At 41.5% G+C, this 24,164-nt stretch overlaps 1 protein-coding gene across 11 annotated transcripts in view; it reads left to right on the forward strand.

Annotated features, from left to right (window-relative positions):
• CELF4 (CUGBP Elav-like family member 4) overlaps positions 1–24,164 on the forward strand; it is an 813,218-nt gene that overhangs the window by 678,894 nt on the left and 110,160 nt on the right. For 7 of the 11 annotated variants that reach the window (XM_054178999.1, XM_054179000.1, XM_054179002.1 and 4 more), the window contains exons 4-5: positions 18,964–19,092; positions 23,104–23,183. In XM_054178999.1, coding sequence (XP_054034974.1) covers positions 18,964–19,092; positions 23,104–23,183 — 209 coding nt within the window. The remainder of the gene's footprint in view (positions 1–18,963; positions 19,093–23,103; positions 23,184–24,164) is intronic. The other 4 variants (XM_054179003.1, XM_054179006.1, XM_054179004.1 and 1 more) reach the window with 1 other exon arrangement.

Raw genomic sequence — 24,164 nt, forward strand, 5'->3', positions numbered from 1 at the left:
TGTGGATAGCAAAAAATGGAAAATTGGAAGGACAGAAGTCTGACACAGAGTCATCTGAGTCACTTAGGTCACTGTGACCAAGTTTGTCTGGTATGTACATGTTTCTGCAGAACAAATCTAACCTGACTCATAGAGGAATGAGTCTTAAAACAAGGTCTAAGAAATGAGTGGTTGCATTTCATAAGACACTTACCTAGAAAAGTTTTAAGCATTCACTCTTTAAAAACTTTGATAAAATCTTTTCATAAATATTTGTATATGTAAAACAGAGTCCTCCAAGTGTCAGGCTTAGAGAGTTGTGCTCTTCCTTGCCTGAGAGAGCTCCAAAAGACTTGGGTTCTTCTGGAAGTATCTTTTCTGGGAGTAAACTGAGATGATGACAAGTCCTCTTGTCCTTGTAATAAAGCTTGACCCCTTTCTAGGACTCACATTTTAGCCAAGACAACTTATGGGTAAAGCTGCAGGGCAGCAGCAGAATGGCTTAGGGATGATGTCTCAGTCATGGGATGGGAGGCTCCTGGGGGGCCAGCTCTGTGGGCATCTCCAGAACAGAAGCAGACACAAGATCAATGAAAATCTCTTTTTGATGACAAGCCATGTGAGCCTCTGTCTAGCCTGGGGTTAAGGGAGTTTTGGGGAGGAAGAAGGGGTAATCACTACTTTATTTTTCCCTCTGAAATGACCATCTTCCTGACTGATACTGCAAAACTGTGGAGAGGGTCTTTAGCACAGGAAGCATGCCAAGACCATGCCCTGGCTCTCTGTGTCAGTTACCACTTGCTGTCGCACTCCAAAAGAAGAAGCAAGTCTGTTCCACGCATATAAAGAACAAAGCCCTTGCGGAGCCGAGTGAGAGTTACAACTTGTCAGCATGTCTCTCAGCCTGCCGAGGGCCAAAACAAAAAACACAAGCAGGGCCTGAAATGAGGGAAATAGGGGAAATAATACCACAGTGAGCACTCAGGCTCAGAAAAAGCTTGCTATAAAACAGAACATTCACTCCCTCTCTCTCTCTAAGTCCTGGCTACTGAGGAAGGGAAGACATGACTCCAGTTAGCACAGTTACAGTACTGTTGCAGGAATAGGAACTGGAGCCAGGTTCAGACTGGCTTTCACAGCTCTGCTTTCTCCACATACACCAAAAGCATTGCTAGCCAGAAAGTATTATTAATCCCAGATGGAAAGAGCCTACTGAGGTTTATGCTTTTCCACCTGGACAGTGAAGCTCTAGTAGCTAGAAATCCTCGTTTAAAGGCTCAGATTTTACCCTGAATCAGGGAATTAATTTATCCAGGCACTACCTTCAGGTGGGAATGGTACAACTATTTTTTATATTTGCTGGTCTGACCACAGCAGTGTTGGTGGGTGAAATAATTTTGTCATCATATGGTCTATTGTTGATTTATACTTTAAAAGAGTTTTCAGGGAGCTTTGTAGATTTATGCTTACTGATAATTTGGTCCAGAGGTATGATTTTCTGTCTGAAGTACTTTTGGCATGGATAATATACCTTTGCAAGAGAAAGATAAGAGTATAGTCTGCACTGTGCAGGGGTAAGACAAATGACCAAATTCAGTTCATTTCTGTAAACACAGAGATACATGTATATAAAGTGAGTTGAGAAAACAGACTGAAAACAGCAGACCAACATCTGTACTTCATACAGACCAAGTATTATACTGCCAATTGTTAATATAGTTGGTAGTATATGCACCCTTTGGACACTGATCTAATTAAAACTAAATGAAGCAGAGCACTGAGAATAGAAAATTGCTTAACAAATATTTGTCTTGACCCCTTCACATCATTGTGCTGCATCTCCTTCTTCTGATACCCAAACTAGTAAGGTATTAAATTCTCTCCTTTTAAGTCACACCTGCTGTTAATCTTCTGTGTAGACTAAGAGGTGCCCTTCCTCCTACAGCTATATGCATGTACACAGTCTCTGGTTCCCAGCCTTTCCCATTGAAGGAAAACAAAAGAACAATATGGTCCTTCAGAGAATGCAGGGCTACCCAGCAACACCACTTTTACAGAAGAGCACTAAGTCAGTCAGTAAGACTTAATAGGTAGTGTTGGGCTGAGCTGTGAAGAATTTAAAAAGACTAGAGTGAAGAAGGAATTCAGTAAGGAGACAGGCAAGATACAATTTGACCTTCAGGATTTCCATCCCTTTGCATAGTAGGGAAGAAAATAGATTCATAGATTCATAGAATATCAGGTTGAAAGTGACCTCAAGGATCATCTGGTCCAACCTTTTGGTTAAGAACATAGTTTAAATGAGATGGCCTAGCACCCTGTCAAGCTCAGCCTTGAAACTTTCTAATGTAGGGCAGTTCACCACTTCCCTGGGAGTCTATTCCAACATCTAATAGTTGGAATGGTGAAAAACTTTTTTCCGGCATCCAGTCTGAATCACCCTGGTAGCAATGTGTACCCACTACCCCTTGCCTTTGCCATGTGACTCTATAAAAAGAAAGTTTCTCTCCTCATGATAGTCACCCTTTATGTACTTGTACATGGTTATGAGGTCACTGGAAAGCCTTCTTTTTTCAAGGCTGAACAAACCTAGTTCTCTGAGCCTTCCTTCATATGACAGGTCTTCCAGTCCTCTGATCATTCTTGCGGCCCATCCCTGGACCCTTTCCAGCCTGTCCACTTCCTTTGTGTGTAGCAGGGACCAAAACTGTACACAGTACTCAAGGTTCAGCCTGACCAGCACTGAGCAGAGTGGAAGAATGACATCTTTACTGCTGCTTGTGAAACCCTTATTAATGCAACTCAGCCTCTGCTTATGTGAGTCACAGATATGACGTGTCTTCACTACAACCAATGCACATTTGCTGTGAGTTCAGACAACAGCATCCAAAATCAGAGTCATGAGACTGTCCTCCCTGGGCTTTCAGGCAAGGACTGACTAAACCATGTGAGCAGAGACATCCTGTGCCTTCTCCTGGCCAAGCTAACCCCTGAAACAGCAATGCCAGCTCTTGGAGTAAATTGGCTCTGCGTCAGAAGGCTGTTTATGAACTATTCTTTACTGCTGGCATAGCACCCAGCTCTTTTTCACCTTTCTTAAAGGTTAACCTCATTTCCCTCTATTAGTTGGTTTTAGTGAATGCCATTTGGCACTGCAGTTAAGGAGCTCTGCTAGCGGATGGAAATGACAGTGGCATTTAAAGCCAGTTGGAGTTGAACATTGGGAGGGTGGGAGGGTGGGTAGAAGAAATAATCTTCAATAAAACGTTTGCAGAGAGATGCTAAGTGACATCAAAGGAGTTTCACTTTCCCCAGTGAAAGAATACTTCTTCAACAACATGTGCTGAGTGGGATAAGCCTCTTCTGAGTTTGAAAACAGCCCAACCCTAGGTAGATAAAGCACTTGGGGAGCTCCAGACCAGAGCATGGGACATGCCACTCCCATGAACAACTTCTTGCTGGGTTTAGTAGGCCAAACATGTGTTCAATATTGTGCTTTCATTAAAGGAAGGTTCCTCTGTGAGTGTGTTGGTTATAGATTTTATTGAAACTGTCATGTCATGTGCTGCCATTTCTGCTTGGCCTTTCAGGCCACACTCTCTGATCACAATTTTATGGAATTGCCTCACTGATCTGCACTTCTGTTTAAAAACATGGGGTCAGGCTTGCAGGAGAGTCTTCTACTCAGGGGAAGGATGAGTTTTGCCTGTGAAGGAGATTTCACATAGTATTGTTTTTCTTTTTCCTTATTGCAGCAGAATGGTGAAAGAAAGCTAAGAAAACAGGCTGAATCAGGGAAATACATAGAGACCCCCAAACACCAGCATGTGAAAGGTGTGATCAGCATTCTTCATTCTGTGTTGTCCTTCTGTTCTGTCCTCACCAGACCTCTGCTGATACGGGTGTAATATGCTGTTCTACATCAGGGAGAGTCTGCAATACCCAGCAGCAATAGGGTCATGGTGAGCATCAGTTCAGCAAATCAAGCATTTGATCCAAAGCCTACAAGGCTCTGTGGCACTCTTTTACATTACCTTCAATAAGCTTCAACTCTAACCCTGAATCCCTGAAGTTTACTTCAAGCACTGTTGTAGCATCACTAAAATATAATGTTCCTTTGCATAACCACCTTGAGGTAAAGATCTAAATGAGTATGTGGATAAGTCAAGCCAGATCATGCCAGGTGGCATCCTGAAGCAGATCCATTGCTTTCCTAGATCATTTGTAGTCAAAGCATGTTGTCATTTGCTGGCCAAAGCATTTCAAAGGAATAGACATTTATTTGAATATGTAGTTTTGCAAAAGGCAAAGCATTTTCCTGGAGTAAGTCCATTTTAATGAGATTTTTACCAGAGTACAATTTAAAAAAAAAAAAAATTAAAAAATTATCAAGTTCTTATTTCAGGAGGTACAAAACTATACTTTCAACAGGGCTTTTTTTTTTTTTTTTTGAGTTTCTAGTTTGTTAAGCCACTAAGGACATAAGAGCTTTCATCTCAGACAAAGATTTGTCTAAGACAAGCATCTTCTGCTCCAGCAATGCCCATTAGAAAAAGTAAGAGCAGGATTTTATACAGAATGACTCTTACCTTACTACCATCTGGTTTCCAGCAGACAGAGGTTTAATGACTAAGGCAGCTTTTGCATCTGGATCATATGTTTAATGGCAGTGAGTGGACATAACCACAACTAATTGGTCTAATTTTCTGTGAAGCTAATTTACTACTTTTGCATCCAGCATCATCCCGTGGCAGAAGCATTGTTCATTTGTTCACATAGTGTGTGAAAATGTACTCTTTTGTCTGGCTTTATATATTTTATGTTTTGAGGTTATTAAGACAAAGCCTTTGTTTCTCTGAGGCACTACCCTGTAACATTTCACAACTGAAGAATTTCCATTTCACAAGAACTTTGGCCTCTTCAGTTCAAAGTAGAAGTGTATTTTTTGAGACATCAGTACTTATCACAGAGATAAAATTCCATTTTTCATCCAGTTTCAGCCATTAGATCAGTGTAATTGAGGGTGACAGAAGTAATAATAATAAAAAAAAATCCCGACAGAAAACCTGCTTAGGCACCCTGTTAAGAAATGGTGAGAATGAACACAAGAAGTTTCTTCCTCCCAGCTGAGTTAGGAAAGCCACAAGGACAGGTTAGGGGGGTCACTAATGTCGGCCTCATCACACTGACATTATGTCATACTCCCTACTTATAGTTTAATGTTTGTAAGGCAGATTATATTCCATACAGGAGAGGAGTCCAAGTCTCACATTCTTTTTAATCAATAAATGATTAGGATGGGATCTTCCACCCAGATAAAGTGGAACTGGTTTGAGCAAAGATACAGCTTTTCAGGTGATCTGCCTGGTGGGGAAAGAATGTCACTCAAGATCTTCTTGCAGTTAGTGGGATGTCTGAAGGATTAAATACGTGAATCCTAGTTAACTTCAGATGTTGAACTAACCACCTTCAACTGGGCATATGCACTGCATGCCCAGATACACTGTTCACATCCATAGGCAAATCCTTACAGAATTTCAGCTCTGGCTCTGTAAAGCAAGTGAAATTATGCTTCTATTTCCAACCTCTAATTTTTTCTGCATACAGTTACACAGAATTCTCTTTTTTTCAAGCTTACACACACAGCCTGGCACACTCCACTTCTGATTTTAGCTGAGAATTCCAGGTACAAGAATCAAACAAATAATATACAAACTTCTGTGTGAAATACTGCTTCATAACAGCAGTGAGCATTAGGCCTCGAGCTGTATGATGTAGGAAAGGTGTTATTGAGACCTGTGAGACATGCTGCTTGGATTCCTTTATTATTGTATTCTTTTGCCTCTCCTTCATTTTCTTTGTTTGTAGATGAGGGAATGGAGAGGAAGAAAGCCAGTAAGTTTATAAAAGCAAGAGAGAAAGGAGTTGAGGCATTCTGTGGAGATCTTTAATGACATTTTGTATAATTTGAAAGTGAGGAGGGAAGTGGGGAGAGAAAAAGGGAATTAGCAAAAAAACTGGCAAAAGAAAAATGGAATGTGGAGAGAAGCGTGTGGATGAATTTTAATGCAATCAGAAAGCTGTAATAATGGTAATAAAGGAATATATTCAGACGTCAAGAGAGGGAGAAGGGAACAGGACCCGCGACGCCAGAATTTAAATTAGACATAGGCGTATAATTCTCTCTTCTTCCCCCTCCCTTCTTCAAATGAAGGAAATGGAATTTTTAAGCACAGTGAAAGAGGGATTAACAATTGGCAGGTTTTCAACCCTTTGTCTTTTGGCGAATCCCATTTAATCACCATCTTTAATATTAAGGAGGCTGTGCCTGTGCAGGGCTGTCTCAGGCTTGGGGGAAAAGGGATGATATACAGAGGAAAAGAGAGATAACACTTAGGTTCAGGCAATTTTGAGGAAGTGTTTCAATTACCTCCGCTGAAGTCTTTAAAAACTGAAGTTTAATTTGATCTGAAATGTCGTCACAGATCCTGTAAGGAAAATATGTCCTTCCCATTCTCTTTCTTGCCCATGTCTTTGCTGTTCCAAGAGTCATCAGTGCTCAAGGCTGGAGTGCTACCAAGGATTAATGTCCTGGCCTTGTAGGCTTCTGGAATGGGTTTCAAAGCCCCAACAGGTCACCAGTGAGATGACTTGAAGAAGTGAAACTTGTTTTGCTGACATACCAGCTTTGACACCACTGAACTCACAGAGTTTGTCAAGAAGCTTCTAAGCTTTACACTGAATGAGTGTGAAAATCAAACTGCCCTTCAGGCTCAGCCTCAGCCTTGTGAGGCCACACAGTGAAAAGGGGATGTTACACATAGGAATTAAGATGTGTTAAATTCCCCAGAACCAAAGGCTCTAGGAGTTGTTTTCAAATCTGAGCTGCCTCTGAAAGATGAGTGTCAAAGAGGTGTCATTTGATAGTACAAGATAGTCTTCTCCTTCACCTCTTTCTTCTTCAGGAAATATAGCAGGCTCAGCCAGGGAAACATCTGTAAACTTACAGAAAGAATAAGCCCAAAAAGTCATGGAAAATCCTGAAAAGCTTAGTTACAGCACAGCTGCACATCTCTGCACAAAAAGTGCTGTGATTCCTTAGTTGCTTTCTTCTCATGAACATTTTCAGGAATGTTTCCAGGAAATGGGAGCTGTAAACAAGGACAGCTAGTATCTACAGAAAAAGATAATTTTTTTTTTCTTCATTGTAAAGCTGATTTGAATTAAGCCCTTATTCCTGTTATAGAAAGATGGTGATGAGAATTGGCTGTATGTTGAATTTAGGAAGACCAGATTTTGACTCCAGGGTCTTTTCCTAAAAAACATGAATCATTCTCAGATATATTTGATCTGGGTGTTTCAGATAATGAATAATATTGGAGGAATTATGATCTCTAAAGAACAAATGAGGAAGATTCTTCCTGCTTTACATGACACTAAGTTTTAGATGGCTCTACTGGTTTTCCTAAGCAGGGGCTACTAATAAAGTGGGCCATTGCAAGTTGTTTTCCCAGCTCAATATCAAACACCATAAAACCTGTCATTTAAGATTTGCACAGGGAATAGCATCTCTTGACAATGGACAGTTGTGACAGCACTGTTCAACAAGTCAGAATTACTGATACTTGTCTTGGGGTTACAATATTCTCAGATGTACAAGTGCAGTTTGCTCTTAAAAAAATCATTTATACTGTCTTCATGGCAGGATTTGTTTGGCCTGTTCCCCATGTTTTGTCCATAACCTATCTACATCAATCAAGCCTGAGTGTGTTTTCATCTGAACTGTCCAGATGAGGCTGGATGTTTCAGGTTGGATTTCATTTCAGTGTAGTTAGACAGAAGGTGCTTTCCAGTTTCTCACAGAGCCAACACCTGTGTTTCTCTTGGACACAGACATTAGATAACTGTGGTACTGTCTTTAGGGATTACATTGCTAAGATTCACAGTCACTGTTATTTGCAAAAGCAGAGATTTCCACTGAGAATTAAATCTTGACATGACTTAACCCCACCACAAACTTCTTGCATGAAAAAGGAGTGGTGAAGCTTAAGCCACTCAAATCTGATAGAAATCAAGGATTTCAGCCTGTCAGGTGCCTTTCATTATTACTGCCAGAGCTCCCTGTACTCCTGGCTTGTGGCAACCATCAAGAAACCTCAGCAATGTCCAATTTTGCCCACTGCAAGCACCAATTACTCTTTTTGTAGAGAAACTGAGGCTGCATTTTGCACTGGGTAATTCATGTAGCCCCTATTTCCTCTGAGGATGCTGTCCTTGACAGAGATGTATTGCAAGTATTTAGTAGCAGTAACTACATGGTCATCCATCTCTCTGGAACCAGGAATTACAAATCACTCTAAGGGAAAAGTAATTTTGCCTCTCACTCTATCCAGAGCACAGCTTGATGTGGAACCCAGGAGTCTCAGATACCAGTCTGAAATGACAAGAACTTTGGACAAGCTCTTGTATATCCTCATGAGTCCACTGTTCCATGACTAGATCAGGAATAATTTCCACTCTTTTCCAAAACAAGATCTAGGGCCTGTCTACTGAAAATAGTTTGTGTCCTGCTCAAAATAAATGAAAGGAAGAGGTTCCTTGTATGATTGGTGGATGTGGTGGATGCTCACAGTGGAGAAAAAGGCCACTGAACAATTATATCAAAGAAAGACAATTTAACAACCATTACATATAAACAAACAAAACAAACAACCCTGCAAACTCCAGAAGTCCCTAAACTAACAGGGCATTGTCATGTAGGAGAATATTTGGGAGGATTAATAAAATTGCTTCCTGTGTTCTTGTACTCTTTCACAGACATCCACAACTGGCTATTGCCAGAGGCAGCACACCAAGTCAGACAAACACACTGTCTCATACAGCTGTTCTTTCACTCTGTATGCAGGTTTTGTGTCAAAGTCAAGACTCAGAGTGTAGCCAAGCAATTAAATAAGAGAAATCCTTCAAACTAAGTTTTTCAGATACAACAGTGGAGAGTAATGCACCTGTGGGATGAAGCTTTCTTCTTTGTGGAGAATTATGCTCCCACACCTGGGTTTACATTCATTTGCGCTTGTCCCCATCACACAGCTGTTCAGATTAGCTGTTAGTCTCTCTAGCCCGGGTGTCTCAAAGCCTCTGTTTCCAGCAGTCAGAAAACGGCAGCTGTGCAATCATATCTGCTAACGTATGGGATATAAAGAATCTGTTAAGTAAAACTGAACCAGAGAGGGAAGAGGGGAAGACAACACAAAGAAATCACTCCTGCTAAGATGTGATTAGGGACACCCCACAACACCCAGCTGTAAGGAGCAGGTGAACTCAGCAAACATTTTAATGCCTGCAGCAGGATAAGCCCCTTGTGGATGCTGTTTGATACAGGGAAGAAAAGTAAAAAAGGGGAGGAGAGGAGCCCATGCAGGTGGAAGGAGAGTTTGGTTGCTATTGTTAGGCAGTAGGTAGTGGCAGGTTTCCATTGTTTCCAGAGAGGGTTGGGCTTTTGGTTGTTGTTGGGTTTTTTTCCTGTCCTAATTTTTGAAACACCTTCATTTTACAAGGTTCATGTATTTTCCAGCAAGATACCATGGAGAAGATAATTAACTAATTTACAATTAGCTATAACAGAATTCATAATCGTTTCCCCTGTGGAAAGGGCTGTAATCATCATCACAGAACTGTAGGACTGCTGTGAAAATGGCAACAGGAGTGTGCAGCCCAGGCCCCAGGAAATGCCCTGCTTTTAGCCTATTGATCCACCTGATTAGCACAGGTTGAGGGAAATAGCAGGGCACTCCAGCTCAAGATGGGAGATGCTTTGAGCTTGAAGATTTGAGTTCAGAGCTGAACTCAAAACTTTCATTGTATCCGGGGTACCTGCAGCCCAGCCCGCTGTTGTCTATCTCCTTTCTTATTTGGCCTGAGGAGGATACCTTGTCCACAACTGTCTGATAAAAAACAACAATTAAAAAAACAAAGCAAAAAACAAAAACAAAAACAAAAAAACAACAACCACCAAGTTTATAGTTCTTTTTTACCACTGTGACCTTGGCAGATTCCTGGTCTCACTGCATAAACTTGGGGGTACTGGTGGATAAAATACTGGACATGGGCTGCACCAAAAGAAGTGTGGTCAGCAGGTTAAGGGAGGTGACTCTGCCCTTCTGCTCTATTCTGTTGAGACCCTACCTGTACTTCAGTGTCCAGCTCCGGAGTCTTCAGCACAGGGAAGACAGAGAGCAGTTAGAACAGGGCCAGAGGAGGCCACAAAAATGTTCAGAGGGATGGAACACCTCTCCTCTGAAGAAACACTCAGTGTTAGAGTTGTTCAGCCTAAAGAAGAGAAGGCTCTGAGAAGATCTTTTTGCAGTCTTCAAAACTTAAAGGAGAGACCTGCAAGAAAGATTTTAGCAGGGCCTGTAGCAATAAGGCAAGGGGTAATGGTTTTAAAGTAAAACCAAAACAAAAGGTAAATTCAGACTTTGTATAATGATGAAATTCTTTGCTGTGAGGGCAGTGAAAAAACAGAACAGGTTGCCCAGAGAAGTTGCATCTGCTGCATTCCAAGAAATATTAATCATCAGGTTGGATGGGTATTTGAGCAACCTGATCTAGTTGAAGATGGCCTTGGTCATTGCAGAGTCGATTGAAAAAGATGAGCTTTAAAGGTCTCTTCCAACCCAAATAATTCTGTGATTGTCTATGGTTCTATGATGGACACCATCAGCACCATCACCTCTCCCCTTTGTGCTGAGGACCAATCAGGAGAATGGGCAAGTAAGATCCACTCTGCCTTTTTTATGCTTTCTGGTAAATGTGCCACTTGGTCCTTTGCATCAGGATTTTCTTTTTATCCACACCTGCACAGAAAAGCTTCTCTAGGCTGCTTGTTTGTTCTGTTTTTATGCTGAGGAAATAAGCTTAAAGGCCTTCCCAGTGCCTGGACTGAGGCAGCTGGCTCCCCACTGTGTGTGCAAGCAACGTTTAGGGAGGAGGGGAATAACAGCAGGGACAAATAATTATTAGCTATATAAATAATGGAATTAATTAGCATCTGCTTGCTGAAATGAAGCCATACAGCAACCTGGACCTGATGCTTAGAAAGCGAAAGGCATCAAGTAAAATTAGAGAGCTGCTTTGGTGAATACGATGTACATACAGAGGATGCTTGTTTTGATACAGAAATATGCAAATGCCAGTTTAATTCTTGCATGAAGAAGCACATACACTATCAGTGTGTGATGCCCTGGCAATGAACTTAGGCTGAAGTAAGGAGGCTTGTAGTTTTAGAATAAGGGTTTTCCTGGCAAGAAGGGACTAGAGTGATCTTCTGGTTTGCCTTCCTGATTAGCCTGGACCATGAAGGTGGTAAATCTAACCCTCTTTGTTTACAAGGCCTCCTCTGGATGGTAAAGATGGCATATGCTTTCCTGATACAGTGATTCAATCTCTCTGTCTCACATGAGGTATGAAAGAACATGAGTGTATTCATAAGCTCTTACTTAAACGTATCTTCACACGTACCCACATACATTACACATTGGACTTGATGATCTTTGAGGTGTTTTCCAACCTTATTGACTCTATGATTAGTGAGAGCTATCTGTATAAACTCAAACCTGTGTCATGTCTCTCTGTGAGTGACTAACTTTCCTCTGGTCCCTCTACAAATGCTGTGTTTCTTTTTCTTGTCCTCTTTCTCCACAGTCAAATATCCTGCATCTCATTGTCCCTTCTGACTCTTTAATTAGAGCCTATTGTTCCACTTCTGCTCCTCACTCCAGTGTCTCCCCTTCCCCATATTCACTCTGTAATGGGTTTGCAATGCACTTTTATTTCACCTTTCATTCATGTCATCTTCTTTACCTGGGCCTGTCTGACACCTCTGCCTTACACTTATCATGGAAACATGATATTTAAATAGAAATAGAACAAGGAATAATTTAACCCCTATTTTCACCGTGGAAGGTGGCAAAGCATCATATAAACACAACTGGGAAGATTTGTAGATGTTGTGTGTTTATTTGATAAGTTGCATTTCTTCATTGCTGTGCTTTGCAGCCTGACAGGCATGAACCTCCACTTCTAACAGAGTGATCAAGAAAAAGGAAAGCCTGATTTCATGAAGGTATTGGAAATGTCACAAGGAGAAATCTCTGGGAGCTCTAATAAGTCACTGCTGTGATTATTCTCTTCCAACCTGTCCTCATGAGAGGAACAGAGATTGCTAGCTCATCTTGTTTGGTGTGATATGTTTATGGCAAAATGGACTAGACTTGGACCAAACCGTGATTTTCAGTATTGTCAGAGCCACTCATGGTGAGGCCCTGACAGATCTCCCTGACTCTTCTGGGTGCCAAGGCCCAGAGAAACAGCTGCCCATTATTATCCCATGCACCAAGCAGGCATGATGGATTTAGGTGGGGAAAGACTGTTAATGGGATGAACACTAATGAAGGAAAACAAAAATGTGGGGAGAAGAGGCTTACATGGACACCACATTCAGTCTGTATGCTACAAGGCAGTGTCACTGCTCAGACTATTGCTGCTATGGGCTGTCTCTAATGGTGATGTCAACTAGTATTTTTTCCTAACATCTTACATTTGAGTGTGAGGTAGAAACTGAAAAGATCACTTCAAAGTGCATAATAGACAGAAATTACGATAGGCCAAAAGTGGCCTATGATAGGACAAAAGAGGAGATGCTTAGATGTGTATCAGTGCTTGCATTGTCATGCGTGGCTTGAGGAAGCTGCATAAAACAGGTTTTCTGCCCTTAGACATACTAAGTGCACAGTCTTCATTTCCTTTGGAAAGAGGAGATAGAGGTTGTTCCTAATGACTGCCCACCTCTGTTATGTAAGATAGGATGATACTGCAAGGTACCATTCCCTCTCCCAAGGTACACTCACTCTTCAGCTAGCTTAGGCTGGAGTACAATGTCATATCCACAGCTCATGCTGAGGGAGTCCCAGATCATTTTCATACCTGGCCTCTTTTTGACCTTCTCATCTGCCTCTGGAGAGTCATAGTTCTATTATCCTTGACTATGTGTTCACTTTGCCCTGGGGCCCAGGTCCTAAGAATGCTAGTCTGAAGGCTTCTTACCACTCAGTTCCACAATCTGAAATAAGGACAATAACATAGGGGTTGGTAATAGAGATAGTGGAAGACTAAGTTTGCCAGGTGTTCTAAAATTCTGATGTGTGTCCTGATGCACATAATTTTGATAGTGTCTCACTGAAAGTGGAGGAATCATGGAACTCAGTATAGTGATATATGTGAACCATGGGTACAAAGGATGGTCTGTACAGCCTACAGACAGGCAGGTGTCAGAAGCTGCTTGTTTTAAGGACTACTTAAGTGGTTCCTACAGGATGTAGAGCTGGCCTGAACAATGGTACATCAAAGTACTTTCTTCATTCCAGGACACTGGAAAAGCCTGGTGTGGAGCACCTGCTGTGCTAAGACACTGTCATGCTTATGAATATGAATAATGAAATAGGACTTATTAATATTATTCATTATTATTTATTAACATAAAAATTATTAATACCTTTTTAACAGGTGTGTGTGTGTGTGTGTGTATAGAGAGAGAGATGCAATTTCTAGTGTACAGTCATGGATATAGTCTCCATAAGATGGTACAGTTTGACAATTTTGAACCAAAATAGAAAAATACCAAAGAATTATTCAATAAGAACTAGGGTGCAATTTGCCTTTTGTCCATCAGGGGACAACTCAGTAGTCACCTGGTGGCTGAATACAGTGGTGAGGCTAGGTGTCAGGCACATACAATTTAAGCAACCTTTCAAAGACTTAAACCAATTTTCACTCATGAATTATAACTCCAGGAATTCCTGGGATGCTGATTAATAATCCACTGGTTACAATAACACACAGGCTACAGTGCAGGGATTTTAAACACAACCAAAATTGGTGTTAAACATGTAAACACTGAAAAGATACAATTTCACTGATGAAAGCTTGTTGCTTGTGGAGCAGCAGGTGGTGGCTCCTTCTCCCCCAACTTAGCAACTGGCACAGAAGCGCCTGGGTGCAGTTCTGGCTTTGCGAGTGGCAGGTGCACGGGCTGGCTTCAGCTTGCAGGTCTGCAGCTTTGTGCTTGCAGCAGACAAGCTTAGAACTGCCAAAAGGGATTCACTCAGGTTCTCCCTGGGTCTTGGCTCCCTGGGTCTCTGTCCCTCCAGGGCACAGTTAGGCAGATTCTTCCTACAGGTGGGACTGCAATATGATGCTAAGCTAGCTGTAGTTTCAGTGTAGCTTAAGCAAAGGACTCTTTGCTGGCTCCCAGGTAAACTGAGGAACAATGGCACTTCCCGGGTAGCAAGCTTCTCTCCAGACTGCAGACAAAGGCAGAACTCTTGCACGAGGGCAGAGCACATACAAGGAGCAAGAGCAGAAGCAGGCCAAAAGAGCAAATGAGCAAAAGAGCTTAATAGAAAAAGAGAAAGTTGTTTACAGTTTGAATAATATTTTTAATTTGCTCAGGGCTTGGATTTAGTCAATAGTCAATCATGGTAAACACCATTAGCCAATGGCAGAGAATATAGTCAGAATAAGCCCATATTTGGAAGGACAAGCACAGCACAAGCATCCTATGAGGTGAGTGTGTGATATTCTTTACCCCAACAAGGCAGGTTGGGTTGTTTACCCAGGCTTGTTGACACCTGACCCTTTGTTTTCTCAGCTCTGGCTGAGTACCCAGTCTAGAAAGGAGGGGGAGGGGAAAATTCAGCAAAACATGTAGGGACATGTTTTGGTAATACTGAAGGTGGGGGGGCGCTGTCTAATGCAGCTTTTATGACAGATACACCTCACTGATGTCATTCTGTTTGGAAGCTGGAAGAGCAGTGTATAGGGGTATTCATGGTATAAGAGGCTCATACATTCCATTAAAGGAGAAACTCATTAGCCAAGACTTGGAACATGCTGAACCATCTTAGCTGCTGAACCTTTCCTTCCCTCCTCCCACCTGAGATGGCAATAGAGCACTGTTAAAATATGTTGCTGAGCTTTCTGGTGTGGCTGGGATGTGAAAGGTAAATGCAGCACTTTGTGAGAAAAAAGGCTTCTTAAAAGGACTGATTCTGATATGTAGAAAAGAGGATAAACTAGAATAAAAATTAAAATAACATTTTAAAATATAATAATTTTATAATAATAATAAATAATAGTAATAGAAAGGTTCTTAAAACACCTGGGTTTAGTTTTGCATAAACTAAACTAGACAAGGCAGTTTCAGGCCAGTTCCACACTAGAGAGTTTTGCTGACAGAGGAAGGATGTGATTTTTTTCTTTAATGATACATTTATATTAGCAAAAAAAAACCTAGTGAAAATATAGTTACACAGCTACACAAGTGCTTTTGCTGATGCAGCTTATTTGAAACAGGGGAAACTGTAAAAAGTACAACATACCAGATGCTTCCTTTGTGCTGGAAAGTATTTACTAGATACAAACTTTCTAGACAAAGGCTTTTGTGAGTGGTGTTTCTAGTTCATTCCCACTGCTCTGCCTCTTTCCTAAAATGCCTTGCAACTTCCCTTCCAAGACATCTAGTCTCAATCACTACTTTGATTTTACTCTGATATCTGGGCAATCACCAACATCTGTACTGGATCCTTTCTTCAAAGCTTTGTCTAGGCCAAATCTGAAAGGTGTCACACAGAGTGCATGCTCATCTTCAGTAGCTGCCCCTCTAAGGCTTAAAGGTCACCTTTCACAGAATTGTAGAATCATAGAAGGGTAAGGGTTGGAAGGGATTTCTGGAGATCACATAGGCAACCCTCTGTGCTAATGCAGGTACTCCTATTTTGCAGGTCAGTTTGGCCTCTACTAAAACAAACCTGTTATAGGTTCAAAGCACCCTCTCTAGAGGTGGGGACCAAATATACTGTGTTGCTATCAGAGATCTTGAATAGTCCCTCTGTTTAATCAAATCCAACATAAAATAGGCATATTTCTTGCTTTAAGGTGTCTATCAGGAGGCTGTTCCTTTTTCAACTTCCCTATTAGAAATGCACATCTACCTTTCTCAATCTATTTTCCCTACCATTTCAGCAGCCTAACTGACAGCAACATAACTCCTTGTTTTCTGTGCGAAGTACACTTTTTGTTCATGCGGATAACACGGCTGCAGGATTGAAAGCTCCTAATATCCTCACTCAATATCCACGGCATGAAAAATTATCCTCATCCAAGGCTACAAAGCAATTTGCCAATTTGTAGGTGAATCTTGGATAGGGGAATTTTGATCAAACACTGGTTGAAGCAGAACAGATTGCCTACACCTATGATTTCTCAGTGAACAAAAGTGGCATAAATCGCCCAATTAGTCAGCCAGAAGAGAGTTGTTGCAAACCAATCTTTTGTTCAGTTTTAGGTTAACATGTGCATTAAAATTAAATAAGTGTAAAAACCAAACTATTTATTTATTTATTTACATATATTTATTCAAATTGGTTACATTTGCTCTGTAAACTGCTCTGAAAAAAAAACACCTCTTGGTTCACACATTTACATAGTGTTTAATGAATAAGACATTCATGAATCATGTGCAAATGGCCTGTTTACATACCCGGCATAAACTATGTCAGTTTCTTTTTTCTTGGTGTGATGGTTCTAGTCTCTGAACATAAACCTGATCTAGAGACATCATTCAGTGCTGACATATTTTAATCAATTTATCATTCATTAGTTTGGTCTGTTCTCACCCATGTTTTCTGAAGGTGTTTCATTCTAAACTGAGGATTCCCATATTTGGTACAAATTCAAGTAAATAAATAGCCTTTCTCATTCAAAATACAGTTGTCTACCAGCAGGTAACTTGCTTTGACAGGAAGTACTACCTGCTTGAGCTATCTCAGATAGTAGTAATCATATAAGTTAATTTTCCATTTCAAAAAACAATGTATGTTTCAAAGTTTTGGCTTATTTCAAATGACCTTTCAAAATGTAGATAAAACCTCATCCAAACTTGTAGGTATATGTCTGAGTGGGAATGAGTAACAAATCTCCATTTGCAGGCTGCAGTCTCTGTTACATCCTGATTCAAAGCAGCTTATGTTAAACATTTTTTCCTGCAACTTATTTAGTATTGCAAGGGCTACTAACTTGTGCTATTTTTCATTTGGACTTTATTTCTCTATTATGTCTTTATCTACATTCTGCTTGGATCACAGTCTGAGCAGTGTTCTTGTTTCAGCTACTGCAAGTTGAGTGCAAAAAGCTGATGACAAAAATCTGATTTGAAAGACTTTGGTGCCTAGTTTTTGAGAAGTAGTTAAAGATTTATATATACCACAAGAAGGGCCGGTTGGATGAGCCAGGGAATTATAGGCCTGTCAGCCTGACCTCAGTGCCAGGCAAGATTATGGAACAAGTCGTCTTGAGTGCAGTCACACAGAACTTGGAGGATGGCCAAGGGATGAGGCCCAGCCAGCATGGGTTTAGGAAGGGCAGGTCCTGCCTGACCAACCTGATCTCCTTCTATGATCAGGTGCCCCACCTGGTGGATGTGAGGAGGCCGGTGGATGTGGTCTACCTGGACCTCAGCAAGGCCTTTGACACTGTCCCCCATAGCAAACTCCTGGCCAAGCTGTCAGCCCATGGCTTGGATGGGAGCCACTGCGATGGGTTAGGAACTGGCTGGAAGGCTGAGTCCAGAGAGTGGTGGTGAATGGTGCCACATCCAGCTGTCAGCCAGTCACTAGTGGTGTGTCCCAGGGATCAGCGCTGGGCCCCATGCTCTTTAATATCTTTATTGATGATCTGGATGAGGGCATTGAGTCCATCATCAGTAAGTTTGCAGATGACAGCAAGCTGGGGACAGGAGTTGATCTGCTGGAGGGTAGAGAGGCTCTGCAGAGGGACCTCGACAGGCTGGACAGATGGGCAGAGTCCAACGGCATGAGATTGAACACATCCAAGTGCTGGCTTCTGCACATTGGCCACAACAACCCCATGCAGAGCTACAGGCTGGGGTCAGAGTGGCTGGAGAGCAGCCAGGCAGAGAGGGACCTGGGTTGATGGTAGACTGAACATGAGCCTGCAGTGTGCCCAGGCAGCCAGGAGGGCCAATGGCATCCTGGCCTGCATCAGGAACAGTGTGGCCAGCAGGAGCAGGGAGGTCATTCTGCCCCTGTACACTGCACTGGTTAGGCCGCACCTCGAGTACTGTGTCCAGTTCTGGGCCCCTCAGTTTAGGAAGGATGTTGACTTGCTGGAACGAGTCCAGAGAAGGGCAACAGAGTTGGTGAGGGGTTTGGAACACAAGCCCTGTGAGGAGAGACTGAGGGAGCTGGGGTTGCTTAGCCTGGAGAGGAGGAGACTCAGGGGTGACCTTATTGCTCTCTACAACTACCTGAGGGGAAGTTGTAGACAGACGGATGTTGGTCTCTTCTCCCAGGCAGCCAGTACCAGAACAAGAGGACACAGTCTCAGGCTGCACCAGGGGAGGTTTAGGTTGGATGTTAGGAAGAAGTTCTGTACAGAGAGTGATTGCCCATTGGTATGGGCTGCCCGGGGAGGTGGTGGAGTCATCATTATTGGAGGTGTTCAGGAGGAGACTTGACAGGGTGCTTGGTGCCACGCTTTAGTTGTTTAGGTGGCTTGGATTGGTTGATGGGTTGGACGCGATGATCATGGAGGTCTCTTCCAACCTGGTTTATTATTATTATTATTAACCAAATATTTTTGAGGTTTTGTGGGCTGTTTTTTGTTTATTTGGTTGATTGTTGGTTTTTATTGTTTGCTTTTTATTTTTGAAATTACCAAATTATTTTCAAGTACTCACTGAAAGTCAGATACTATTAATGTTTTTTGAGCCAACCACCTGAAAAGACTAGCAGCTTCTGAAATATGTCATCTCAATGAAATCACCATTTGTTTTGCATGTGATACTGAGCCATCTTGGCTTTCGTATCCCTCCTGAAATATGGTAAGCATCTCTTTATTTTGTTCCAGAAGATAGAAAACTCTTTGTGGGCATGCTCAATAAGCAGCAGTCAGAAGATGACGTGCGCAGGCTGTTTGAGGCATTTGGCAACATCGAGGAGTGCACAATCCTTCGGGGACCCGATGGCAATAGCAAAGGTGAGGTGGTGCTTGTATCAAGCTTAATCCAGTCTCATTAGTATGTATCATTTTAGGTCATGACAAAGGCACTATGCAGTCATCAGGACCACTCACATTTGGGAGTGGGTCACATTTGTTAAGGGAGGCCATTATTTTGATGGTGACTGTTCTGCTTGTGCGTGAAAGGAAAAAGCTGATCATAGTTAAAAACACATGCTCCCGACAGGCTGTGTCTCACCATGCACAGCCTGATGGCTGTTATTGTTTGCTTGCAAAGCAGAATCTCCTCACTGCATACAGCGTCTTTATGTTTACTCAAGATGTGCTCTCCCCACCCGATTGAACAGGCCAGTTCTTTTTTCAAACAAAGTTCCACCACCATCCTTGCCTGTTTCTTACCCACTGTCCAAAGGTCTTCCCCTTATTTGCTCAGTCTTTGCAAAAGTATGCACCAGCCAGGGTTTACAAGGGTATAGGTGCTAGCTGGATTACTCCATTTTGTACACATTTATGGTTAGAAACACACAAATATTTAATTGCCAAATTAGACACCTTACTTTTTGGCACAACTTGTTACCTGGATTTCTATCCAGATTGTAAGATCCAAAGGCTCCTTCACCCAGGTGAAGGAATGAGGCTTCTCTTTTGAATACAAGTCATTTTTCACCCCGTCAGTCTGTAGACAAAGTAACTCCAATATGAATAGGAAGACCTCTTCTCTTGACAGTATAATATGTCCATTAAATATTGATCTGTGTGCAATATATCATAAACTGTGGTGGAATGTGGAGCACCAAAGAAGAGACCAGTCCTGCTCACACAGTTCATATCTCACTGCGTATTTTGACATGTGACAACATCAGAAAGCATATTTTTGCAACAGGGAGACAAAAAATCCAAATCACAGCAATGCACTGAAGAAAGATACTGCTATTCCATAAAATCACTGGCAGCCAAAAAAAACCAAACAACAAGACAAAGCACCAACCTTTCACACTAGTATTATAGTACAGCTGTTTGACACACTCTAGCAAAGCTCAATCTTCCTGATACAGATAGCTGAGAATAAACTGTGGGCACCTTTCTTGAATTGTATGGCTACTTTGGTTTCCTGATACCCAAAGACAGGGACTACTCCACTAGAGAGTTAAAGGCTAGGTTGGCCTAGAGGAGCTCCAACCATCATAAGGGTAGGGAGTTAAGCACCTCATTCACTGAACAAATCAGTAAACTGAAGAGAAGCAAAAAAAAACCCAACCAAAAAACAAAACAAACCAAAACAAAAACCCAAACAAAAAAACCCCTGTCTGCCTCCACTTGGAACTGTATGGAACAAAATCTAATGATAACAGAGTTAAACAGAGCAATAATGAAAGAAATAATGTCTGAGATCTGAAAGATTCCAGAGGACATCCAACCCAGAGACTCGTATTCATAGCTGTGCTATCTTAATTTTTTTCCTTAAAAATTGTCATTGTAAGTCTGAATCTGAGTGGCAGCTCCATATTGCTAACCAGTTTAATTATTTGTGCTAGCAGACTGCAGTCTTAGACTTGAATTTCACTGAGCTGTTCAGGATCAATACTGAGCCTTGACAGAGTTAATATTACCAGCTTCCATTTGCTGGTGCTGTTTACTGAGAATGTGAAGCTCTTAATTTATACACACACAGTTACATACATGCACACACACACAGAGCAGTCAATCCAACAGAAAACTTAAGGCTAGTGTCTTTATCTTAGGAGACAGTAAGGCAAGCCATAACTCCCACAAAGCTATTCCCAGCCTGCAATGTTTTCCATCTGCTGGGAACCAATATGTGACACACGTTTCTGTGAGATGCTTAATTTGGATAAAACCCACAAGGCTTAAATTCTACCTAAACTGAGATTTAAGCAGATTGTGTAAGTGCCAGATAGCAATCAGATCCCACAGGCTTTTCTGCATGCACGCATACCCACACAATCACACCCACCTGGGTAAAACTCACCAGTGTGCAGCCAGGAGTGCAAAAGTACTCAGCAGGAATCCTCAACTGAGGAAGCTGAGGTGGTTCCAGTTCAGCAAACCAGAAGAACCCACAGGGTCTGCATTGCTTCTCTCTGGACAGCCTGTTCTTTTCTCCTTACCCCCCCCCCACCGTTTTTTGTTTTTCTTTTCCCCCTCCATTCAGCAGCTATATACTTCCCATGTCACCAGAAGTTCAACAAGAGGATTTTTATCACCCTCTGTGATTATAAATTTAGGCCGTGACTCCAGAGTCTCCTCAAAACCTGACAAGACAGTAAAAGCAGCCCTTCCAGCTCTCTAATCTGGAAGCAAGGAAATAAATAAAATAACTTCTAAAAAGAGGTACATGTATTTCCTTGATCAGCCTAGGTTATACATCTGTGTGTCAAACTTTCTTCAAAATGCATCACTGCTCAAGTCAAAGGACTGCTCAAGTCAAATTCTATGGAGAGTAGCATGACTCAAGTCCTTTGCTCATGATGTCATGGAGTTAGTTCTGGTGATAATGGAAAGTAAAGAGATTATGTGAACATTTGGTGCTGTGCACAGAAGCCATCTCACTGAATGCACAAACAAAAGGCCTAAAATGTTGGGATCTCTTCTATCACCTTGCCACCATACACAAGTAAAATCTGAGTTTTCACTTGTCCTGATACTTAAAAAAATCTACTGTAAGCAGTAAGAGAAAGCAGCAGCAGGGGTTCCATAATATCTGGGGCATTAAACAAGATAAATGCCTGTTACTCACTTCATTCCCACTTTTGCCAAGCTCCAGTGATTGCTCAGGTGCCCCAGTACAGGGCTGATTTTCACCTGATGAGACTGAAGCTTTCAAGATAACACCACCACCACAGCCAAAAATCCCAGAGTAAATGCAATGGGTGGCTTGATCTGGAAAGCTTTTGTATATTTGCTAATGAGCATCTTCTTTTAGAGGCAAAAAGTATAAAAGAATCTCCACAAATAATTCAACACTCTAATTCTGGATTGTCTCTGATTAATGAAGAGGAAGGCACAGTATCTCAGGAGCATGGGAATGCTGGGCTGTGATTATGTCATAATTGATCTCTATTGTTTCCAGCTGAAGTTTATTTATCTCATTTTCTCATGATTGTCTCCTTTCAGCTCCTTATAAATTAGATCCAGCTATTAGCAACAATTGTTATGCTTTTTCTGAAATACAGTCTGAGCACAGTTGTGAGAGGGTAATACAATATTAAGTGCTCCTAACTGTAAGCTAATTCCATATGTGGTTATTATTTTTATAATATAATTTTTTAATAATGTTTTTAAAGATTTTTAAAATAATTTTCTTCTTACTCCCACCAGCCTACAGTGATGACTGAAGGGTCATTTTTCTAGTTTGTAAGTGGAGGGTTCTAATGCTTCAGTTTTCACTCTGCGCTGTTTGGATCTATACAAGTGTATGGACCTTCTACAGCTTCTGCAAAGGGAATAAAGGAGAGACATCCCACTGTCAGGGCTACTATGCCCTGGACAGTAATCTGTACTTTTTCAGGCAAACAGCTAGGGCTTTGCAAATTGATGAAGAGCTAAAAAAATCTTTGTCAGTAATAGAAGGGCAAGGAAGACAGAACTTCTCAGATCTCTTCCAGCCTGCTCCAAAAACCCCCTTAGTGTATGGAAATTATTCTTCCTCTCTCTGAGTCAGTTTTCTTGTAGCTGAGTGTTAGTAATACTTTCTCCTGCTCTAGTGGTGCATAAGACCCTTTGAAGTGTTGATCATTTCTGCACTGTAGCACAAATTCATAAAAGCATCTATTTGCCCTTAAACCTTACATAAGACTTCAGTGTGTCCATCAGTGACCATTAAAAGCAGAGTGGAAATTATGGGTCCAGATTTGCCTTAAGATATCCTCAGTCTTTTGATGATTGAACTCTGGAACAGAATAACCAGGAACACATTTAGCTGTTATACTTTCTCAGTGATCACCTTTATTGTCCAGTTCTGAGAACAGTATCTATGCAACTTTTCTTATGTTCTTTTTCTTCTTCCAGGATGTGCTTTTGTGAAATACTCTTCACATGCGGAGGCCCAAGCAGCCATCAATGCCTTGCATGGTAGCCAGACAATGCCGGTGAGTAGCTCTGTAACACAGGCAAGTGAAGATTAGTCCAGCTTTGATGCCCTGTGGCTTGACTGAAAAGGAGGGACGATTTATCTGTGCTTTGCAACTCATCTTCCAGGAAGGATGGATAATAGCTCAGCCACACAGGGCTTTGGGTGTGCTTAGATAGTCAGTGAAAGGGCCAGGATGATGCTATCATTTCACATAGGTGCAGAACCTGAAGGGGTGCTGTGTTCCATAAGCAGTTGTTTTGATGACCTGAAAACAAAAGAAAAAAGACATATGGTTCACAGATTCCATAAACACAGGGTTAAATTTACCATCAGTGTAACCTCTCAGGTTTCAGAGGGATAAACCAGGCAGAAACTTGTGCCTAAGGGTTTCTTTGTTTTCCTTCTCCAAAGAATCCCTGCCTCTAGGTGAAGGCTAAAGAACTTTTTGAAAGCATTCTGCAGAGAGCAGCAAGTTCACATAGTGGCACTAGAACCTAGAGACAAATCACAGTGATGAGTGCCTCTCACTGATACTACAAAAGTGCCTAGCTAGGCATAAGTATGATCTCCTACATCCAACATTTGAAAGACTGTCAGAACTACTGACTCTTACAGGAAACATTTGAAGGATCATTCCACTTGAACAACTAGCTAGTAATATGGGGGTTTGAGCCTGATAGTTCAGGAAGGTAGAACTGGAGATGCATTTTTCTATGCAAAATTATGATTGTATACCATCATACAGACTCAGAGGAATGTAAGACATTCCACTGTCAGCAAGGAAAGACAATTTAGTCTCATATGCTTTGGTTTATTATAATAGTATATTATTTTTTTTACTAATTATTCATAGGTTATAACATGAAAGGCTGAGAAGCATGCCAACAACTTGGAAAGGATACAAGAATATCTAAGAGCTCAAAATTTCTATTTCAGTAAGAGGCTCTAATGTAAATTCATGAATTTATCCAAATAAGTTTGAAGTGGGCCTGGCAGA

The sequence above is a fragment of the Dryobates pubescens genome, chromosome Z (genome assembly GCF_014839835.1).
Source record: "Dryobates pubescens isolate bDryPub1 chromosome Z, bDryPub1.pri, whole genome shotgun sequence".
Taxonomy (NCBI): domain Eukaryota; kingdom Metazoa; phylum Chordata; class Aves; order Piciformes; family Picidae; genus Dryobates; species Dryobates pubescens.